Source organism: Cebidichthys violaceus, unplaced genomic scaffold (genome assembly GCF_023349555.1).
Source record: "Cebidichthys violaceus isolate CVI_PGR_0920_01 unplaced genomic scaffold, fCebVio1.0.p SCAF_6, whole genome shotgun sequence".
Classification (NCBI taxonomy): domain Eukaryota; kingdom Metazoa; phylum Chordata; class Actinopteri; order Perciformes; family Stichaeidae; genus Cebidichthys; species Cebidichthys violaceus.
In genome coordinates this window covers 8818311-8827662 of record NW_027176816.1, presented here as the reverse complement: position 1 = coordinate 8827662, position 9352 = coordinate 8818311, and the positions used below count along the sequence as shown (strand labels likewise).

Below are 9352 nucleotides of genomic sequence, written 5' to 3'. Positions count from 1 at the left end.
CTCAGTGTACATTAGTTTTTACTTGTTTCAGTAGCTTTTTACCTCCACTGTGGTCTTCAGTGAGAGAAACATGTTCAGTTTGACTCAACTCGGGCGATTTAATCTGTCAAGAGCCTTCCAGTTTGGACCAATAAAACATAGCGGTTTGGCTGCATGTTGAGGGTCTCCCTCCATGTCTGACAGATAGGATGATATGCCTTGGATTATGAGCTGCCCCCCCCCCCCCCCCCATGTAATAAAATGCCAATGTAGATTTGCGCAGACTCCACACATTCAAACACAGATGCACACAGGTCTGTACAGTCCAATTGCATCATTCGTCAAAGAGAAAACTTTTAGACACTCACTAAAAGTCAACAGTCGTTTTAAAATCATACTTTTTAATGTTACCATTTCAAAAGAAAATAACCGTATATCCCCTCAAACTCTCACACTTGACATGGCCTATAGCTCTCAATCCTATAGGCCTGGAAACTGTTGCATGAATTGATCCCATAGAGATGTCAGCATTGTTCTGCCTCATAGTTGCACTTATCTTTTACTCTCCACTGTAGGGACATGTTAAGAAAAAATACCTTTATTATTGATTTATGAATCTATTGTAATTATTTTTGATTATTTGGTGAGGTGTGAGGATATAGGGCGTGCATTTCTGCTTTTACTTTGGTGGTTCTGTTTGATAAATAAACTACAACAACAAAAAAGGGAAATTCATCATCATATACAGTTGGATTAGTATTTGATACAGTATAACTATTGCATCATGCTCTCAGGCTTTGCTGGATGATCACCTTTATTATCTTTCAAAAAGTCAAGTGGACCATTTTACATGTTATGCATCAACAAAAACTCAAGTGGAGTGTAGTTCATCTCAATGCACAAACACTGCAGTGTTGCTTAATTTGACAGAGTTATAATGGCAGGCGTGGGCGTGTACCCAAGCCTCTCCTAAGCCTTTTACCTTTGATTCGGGCTTTAGACGGCGAAGTGACTGTGAGGAGCGCCGTTGCTCTCTTTGCTCCACAGATCCCCCCTAACCCACTTTGCTGTGTGACGTTTTTGGAAAACCGCAGTTTGCTCTCACTCCAATGTGCATGTTACAGGTATGATTAATGACACGAAGCTATGAATATGAAAGGAACCGGGTCCAGCATTCTCTGATCCGTTATTTGACACCTGGACCGCGTGGGATTAGCTGCACATGGACATCTACACTGATGTAAATGGAATTTCACTCGGTGCTGGTGGGAGATTAATTTGACAAGTGCGCTGCATCCTTACCGGGCTATGATTCATTTTGGGAATATCTGACCTGTTAAGGATACTATCCATCTTCGCGAGAACCATGCTTTTCAAAATGCTTGCATTAATTCTCTTACAAGGTAAGCTACGAACGTTTTATGTCGGCAAGGTGCAACAAACTTTACCCCCCCCCCCCTATTTATTCATTTATTCACTTGATTATTACTTAGCTTATTTCTAACTTGTTTCTTTATACAAGGTGTTTTGACGTCTGACGCCTCGGTGACATCGGAGGTCAACCCCGCTCGTCTCCCAGATTCCAGCAGGGCGTTTGGCTCCGGGAGATCCGCAGGTTTACAGCTGTCTGATGCAACGGAGGCAAAGTCCAGACCTAAGCGCTGTACCTGTTATTCTTACAAGGATAAAGAGTGCGTCTACTACTGCCACTTGGATATCATATGGATCAACACTCCCGAGTAAGACATGCTTTGTTATATCTATTGCCTATTTTACCAATAATACACCTGGACGTGCTATTTTATTGTCAAGCAAGGGCGTAGGGTTCGTTTAAACACGGGACCCCCGAACATTTGACTTAAACACTTAATTTCTTGCATTCTGGTGAATTTTTCTGCACTAATTTCGGCCTTTCCTCTATCCTTTTCTGTTGGAAATGTCTTTATGTAAAGGAAAACACAAAATTCAGATGCTAGGTGACAATTCAAAATATAATAGAATGTAATGCAGTAAAGCTTTCAGGTATTCTGTATTCCCTTCAAATATGTATTCTCAACTTGTCTCATTTAATATTATCCCTGCTGAGTCAACATACATATGATTTACTCTTCCATCCTCTTTGTGTCTTTTGTTAGAGGAAGTAACATTTAAATGTGCATGTGGCACTTATTCACGTCAATTATATTGTTGTATTTAAATTAATTTACAAACCTGGGGACTGGCTGACATGGTTTTCAAGATCTCTACTCATGTTCAAAACTTTCTGCATATTTAAACATTTCAGAATACTTTCATTGTGATATCTATTAGTTAATACGTTTACCCAATTCACCTGTAGTATATCGGAAATGTATGGAATTTGACAATACATATCTTTAAAGGCTGTTTTAGCAAAATTAGTTTTTATCTCATAGTCTGAGCCAGAAATCTCCACTTCAGTACCACTTACATACACCAAACTTTCCAGTTTCTTTCTTTTAGATTCCCTCTGTAAAAAGCCTTTGACTCTAAGCGTCAACAAAATGAAACAAGATTTTTTTTAACCCGGCTCTATCCAATGTTTAGAATTCTGTTCTGGAAAAGTATGCAAATTAGGACATATTTATTATGGTAATGAATCACTTGCATATTTCAACATAACATTTCAGAAAACCTGTAATATAAATAACAATTGCCTTAAAGGGAAATAATAAACTGGGGTAGTTTCATGGTGATATTTATCAGTTAAATTGTGTATCCAGGTGTCTCTCCTTAATGAGAATGAAGTCATAATATTTCAAGACAAAATCCACCTGCCCTATAGTCTTCTGTGCATTACCTTTTTCAGACCACCTGACAGCCACACATAACCCTCTGGAGATCTCTGCGTGAGACAACGTTTGTACGCTGCTCTTTATTGGAGGTGGAAAACTGAAACTAACAGAAAACACTTCTGATCAGGCATGAAATCTCACTATTGTGTGGCTTTTTGTCTACACAAATGTATCCTCACCACTTATGATGAAATGCAGCTCACAGCCGCTTCCCCAAGCTTTTCACTGGGAAGGATCTTGGAGTAGAGACAGTCCCTAACAGAGCAAAGGTGTCTACAAGCGTCAGAGACAGACAGTGAAATGGAGCTACCAGTTGGAGGAAAGACACCACACTGATGTCCAAACTTTTTACCAGTCAAAACAAATAGAGCGATCAGCTCTCACCTCCTCTATGTCTGGCAGTAAGCCTCTGAGGGCACATCGGAATATCTACTATGACTTCACAGTCAAAGATAATTCTTACAAATTTGATTTAATATTGGTATAGGCATATAAAAGGGTAGCTGCAGCTTTGAGTCTTCAACCTGATGGTGGATGGCAATCTATGATGGGTGATGTTTGCGGCAACTGCCTGCTTACTCCAAGCTGAAGACCAATATCAGTCGCCTTGAAACAGAGTTTTCAAATTTGGCCACAGCACAGGCTACACCTATCGGTCCTGGGAACTTTGGTTTATAGACATCATGGTCCCAGCTTGCCTCCTCTCCTAAATGCTCAGCTCTGGACAGCAACAGCACTACTCTCCCGTGGTCCAGTTTCGTTATTGCTGGCGGTGATCTGATTTCATCCATATGTCCCCTGGAATCGAAGGAGGAGGAGTGACCCACCCTGAGTGGAAGACCGAAATCCCAGGCCTGTTCCACTTCTGGCGACTATGAACCGTGGGCCTCGCTGGAAATGGCAAGGCCCTTAATCAGCCACTTGTTTTGGAGATGTAAAATTCTGCCATTTTTGTGAGCTACACATCAGGCTGAAAGATACTGTAGCAGTAGGGACATCCCCTTTGTGGGTAATTTTACTTAATTCCTGAACAGTCCCAAGCTTTTTAAACGTGATTATCTCCCACAAACCATAATGGCCCTAATCTTGTATCTTGGAACATTGAACTTGCCCTGCTAAAATAAAAACAATTAAATACATGAAAATAGGCTCCTCAGCCTTTTTTTAACCATACTCCAAAACTGTGGAATTCCCTCCCCAAGGCTATAACAAAGGCAAGCTCTGTGAAGATTTTAAACAGCAATTGAAAACTTTTCCTCTTTTCACTCTTCCTTTGTTTTAATCTTTTACATGTTTTAGTGTTGATATGCCTTCCTTTGTCACTTTGTGTTATCATGCAATGTTTGCATGTTTAAGGGGGATTTATTTGCAGAAATGCTCTAGTGAGAGTCTTTTTGCATTTTTACGTTACCTGAAGGAAGGGATGGGTACCGAAACTCAGCATTAAACGGGCCCTGGTGCTAAATTGTTAAATACCAGAGTGTTGATAAGCTTCGACGTAACAGGTGCTTTTTATCAGTACTTTTTAATGTTTCAATCTGCTCTGTCTGCAGTCTCTCGTCCACCGCCACTATGTTTAAACAAGCACAGCATGCTAACTCGACTAGCAGAACATTTGTACAAACAAGCTAAAACGAAAGCTGTTTGTCTGTAGTCTGACTGTTTAGCTTAGTTTGTTCTTGACAATGCGGCCCCTCCTCTCTCAACAAGCGGTATACTTGCAGACGGTGACTGACCTCAGAGGGAGGTTGACAGAGGACAGTTGGTTGCAATCTAAAAACTCACCACTAGATGCCACTAAATCTTGTGTGTGCCCCCCCATCATGTGGTGGTGATGAATAACCATGAAAAGATTACATTATTTTTCACATGTGCTTACACAACATGTGTTCAACATGTGGCCTAGCACACCACAGATTATTAGCAATACCTTAAAATATAATTTTCAACGCCTTCTTGTTTGAATTTGCTTTGCTACCTTCTAACCGCATATTACAATCCTTGGCAAGACAGTAAGAAAACATTCTTGCTTCGTCTTTCTTCTTGTGCCATGACTGCTGTTGGCAGCACACTGTATTACTGCTAAGCAAGTTTGGACAAATTGACAGTTTGAAGACTGAAATTAAAATAAAAGCAGTAGGTGTGTTTTCCAATATGTGTGCTTACATTTCGCGGAGCGCTGCACAGGGACAGAAGATACACTTTCAAAAAATGTTCTGGCTCTTTCAAGCTATAGTTTCACAAAATCTCAGCATGGAAAGTAGAATAGTATGTATCACATTTATCCAATAGGGAAGCATCCCAAATGTTCCAGAGGACCAACTCAATATTGGCTCACAAGGCTGTGGTTTAGCTTCCAAGTGTCAGTGTGCGTATATATGACTCCCTCTTCCCTTGTGACCTCTACTCTACGCTACAGTTATAATTAAAGTGTTTTCACTCAGCTTGCCACATTGGCAGGTATTCAATCAGATACAGGCAGCAGGCAGTCTGATATAATCTGGCATATCTACGGGGGAAAGCCATTTATTTCAAATGTCTTCAAAACAGACTTCATGGATCAGGGGCTTTTTGCTCTGATCGGCCGATCTTTCTCAGCTATGTACAAATGTAGCTGGGGTGCTCTGACCGACTCTTCTTTCTCTTTGGCCCTTTGTGGGTTTTTTTTCCACAAAATCCATTACAGAATGTAAAAAACAGATGAGTGGGTATAAGAGAAATTTGAGGGAAGATAAGTAATGCCACTTGACACTTAACAGCATTAACGGCATACAGTCGTAGATTTTTTTAAATGTTTATTTAATCCATGGAAGTTATATTTCAGGTTTATTATTTACTTGCATTTCAGGCTTAGTTTTTACTTTACCAATACCTGATGTTCACTTAACTATAAACAAATGTTCACTGGCGAAATGTTTCATCAATAACTGAATGCAAAGCACAAGGTGTTCAGTGAAACCTCTACTCCTAATGTTATAAAAAAAGAGATGTTCTGTCTAGATTGAGAAGCACGTATCATGTGCATGTTTTTTTTATTGAAACCTAAACTGCCATAACATGATCTATTCAGATCTCTCACTCTATAGTGTAAAAGCCTATACATGACTGCTAGCTTGAGGGCGACTAGAAGATATGTTAACGTTTGGGCACTCTCTCAAACTAACAATATTTAATACCTTTTGTTTTTCTTTGTCCCCAAGAATGTGATTTGTCTCACATTTTACTTTTACCTAATGGCTTCTGTTTTTTTTAATCTTCTCAGGCGCACTGTGCCCTATGGAATGTCAAGCTACAGAGGACCTCAGCGAATCAAACGTGCTGTCAGTGGACAAGCAACTGACCGTGAAGAGGCAAAGACTCAGCGCTGCATTTGTGCTGCGCTTGATGCAGACCCTGAGTGCCATGATTTTTGCCTGTCAAGGTCAGTCTGATTCTTTCTGTGAAAAATGACATTCATTGGATCCTTCTAAGTCTCATTATTTTTAGATCATCACATCATGCTAATTATTAGTGAAGAGTGAAATGAATTAACCCTGATAGAAAGGCTGGAATTAGCCATCTGTTAGGATATTACAGATTTAATGTGAAATATTCTCTTTAAAGCCCCCTGCAGACAGTGCCAATCAGGAGTCTCCACAGAGTCCCTGGTCCTGGATGACAGTTTGCTACCTCTCCATCGTCTGCTCTTCTTCTCTAGGGAATGGACCCTTCCCTCCTCTTCACCCTCTTCCCTCTCCATTTGCAGCTCTTGCCTCCACAAGTACACGTTCAAGGATAACACTTTGGAGTTTAACACTGTAGACATTCCTCAGCATCACAACTTTTGGAGCAAGTTCCATCTGGCTGTGTGGTTTCAAGCACTCCTCGGCAAATTCAATACAGATCCCTGGAGGCTATCCCTTTTTTGTTCCCTCCTGAGAGCAGCATGAGGATTACTTCCACCCTGAAATAATAGCCATTGACCTCTCTTCTGTCAAACTTGATCAGACAAATCCTTGTATTCACACCTGGTAGTGTTGAGGACTACACTTGTTGTAAGCTTGTATCAACCTATAAGGGACAACAAAGGCATTTTTATGACAATCTTGGAAAACAAAAAGTGCCACAAGGAGCCATGTAAAGTAGGAGCAAGGGATGATATTGTGATATCTTGCCATAAGAATATCGAAACATGTGAACAAAAAAGGGGAAATCTTCTGGCTTCCTGTGCGGCAAATTATTGAGCTTTGATTTATGAGACTATTTACAGTCAGTCTGGAAAGCGTTCACACCCTGACATATTCTGTCTAAACACACTTTCAGCAATAACATATCATTTGTGCTCTTTGCAAGCAAACTATAAGTCATATTTGTTTTGGTTTTACCTCACCACCACTGGTACTCTATGGAAATTGTATGACAGCTTTAGCTGGAATAAACTTTATAATGAGCCATCCATTATTGTGTCCTGCCCAAATTAGTCCCAAAACTTCCATGTTCTAATGTAATAAAAATGCATGCAGACATCCTATCATTAATACCGTTGCACAGAACTGTGGAATACTTATATGTTAAAGAGTAACCTTATGATATACTTTTTTAATTTTCAACAAATCCCATGAAAAGACCAAAACCAGCAATGAATTGTTTCTATTAGCAAGGATTGCCTGTGCAGTTAAAGCCTTGTGTATCTGGTTTAAGTAAAAGTATGTAAGTATAATCAGGAAAATATACTTAAAGTATTAACTGTAATTGTACTTAATTCAAAAAGTCTCTGTGTCTGTATCGTTATATGTTATATCATTAGATTATTATACTCATGCATTAATGTAAAATCATAAATTTAGTGTTGTAGTTGTTTGAGGTGGAGCTATAATTTATAACAATTTCTCAGCAATTAACTATTATTTTCATTATGGACTAATCTGCTGATTATTTTTTTGAATAATTGTTTCAAATGTACTTGTGTATACTGTTGGGTGGTTTAATTTATAACAAAACATCAGATTTTACGTATTTGTCTTCCTATATTTTGTATGCAAAATGGGGGTTATGATTATATATGATACTACTGTTTAATTAAAAATGATCTTTAAGCTATAAAATATATTGCAATTTAATGTCAACATATACATTACTGGAACAATGTCAGCAACATGAGCCCATGTCCAAACCAACAATTGAATTTCTATAGACGGCACTTTGCAGCCTTAGCATACCCATGATCATCAATTATATTTATACAATCACCTTCCTTTGTTCCTGAGGTTGCACTAGAACAGTGGTTCTCAACTGGTCTCGCTGCGGGACCCACCATCACCCCTTATTGACAAGCCGTGACCCAAATTTTCAACTTCTCAAATGTATTTAATGAAAAGATGGTGCAGTTTGAACCTGAGCTGAAAATGTCCTCTGCAGTCGTAGTAGTAATTTCTCTTGTGCAGAGAAATTGTTCCTGTTAGTCTCCGTCCCATGAGTAAAACTGCTTTGTTTGTTATGTCTGTAGATTTGTCCATTTGTAATGCAAAATGACCACTTGCCTTATATCGAGCTGTGGTCTGTTGTTTGATGTCATTCGACATGTCTTCAGTCACCTACTTATAGTGTCATTTGACAGAGGTATAGTTTTCAGTTTATCCGCTGTGGATTGCTCCAACAAATGCCGCTTCAGTTTTGAAGGCTTCATGCTTTCTTGTGCCAGAACCTCGCTGCACAAAACACACTGAGGTTTTTGCCTTCTTTTGTCCTCAATGTAAGAAAATCCATATCTCATGTAGTCGGTGTCGTACTTGCGTTTCGCTCAACTATCATATGAAAACAAACTTTGTGGGTGTTCTTCTATACTGTGAAATGGCGGGTGTATTAGCATTACAAGGCATTAATGCCAAATACTGTTAAGGAGTGTGAATAACTCCGCTACATAAAACCCCCTTCAAGATAAAAGCACAATCACTTTTTATTTTTTATTTATTTTTTCAGGCAAAGGTCCACGACCCACAAGTGGGTCGCGACCCACCAGTTGAGAATCACTGCACTAGAATTAGGCAGAATGTTTGTTCGTTCCCAAAGCATATACAGTCCACTCAGCCTCTCTGTCCCACTGTGCTCCTCAGATTTTTCTAAACAAGTTTAATCAAGCTCTGCAATCACATCAATTATTATTGACACAAACAGAAAAAAAGTCCACACATACCTCACTGAAGGTAAAATTTCCTCAGTGTACGCAGATGTGACCACTGGAGGATCCACCATGAACATGTTAGTATTCAGCATGTTGGCCAGATCCAGAATGCACCTGTTAGTGATTTAGCATTGTGGGTGTGTTGACTTTAGGTAACTTGGCGTGCTTGCTGGGTGGTGCATTAAATCATTGATTTTAATTAAGGTACATGCAACTATACCGAGGTACAATAATATTATTGATAACCATACCCCATAAGGATGTGATATTTAACCTTATTGCATTGTTGCACTAACAGCAACTACTTTGCCTCCCCCAGCTGTTGAATTAAGATCCTTCTTTTGTTAAATTCTCACACAACTTATCATCAAGTGATTTTTATGTTTACCAGCTGTGACAG

The 9352-nt window shown here is 39.3% G+C and overlaps 1 protein-coding gene across 1 annotated transcript; it reads left to right on the top strand.

Annotated features, from left to right (window-relative positions):
- Nucleotides 1-1303: 1303 nt before the first annotated feature.
- On the top strand, nucleotides 1304-6499 carry edn3b (endothelin 3b; the record flags this gene model as incomplete). Its single annotated transcript, XM_068732722.1, has 4 exons — nucleotides 1304-1382; nucleotides 1502-1718; nucleotides 6055-6213; nucleotides 6396-6499. Coding segments are annotated over 4 exons (510 nt in total), but the record flags the coding sequence as incomplete, so codon positions are not given.
- Nucleotides 6500-9352: the final 2853 nt, after the last annotated feature.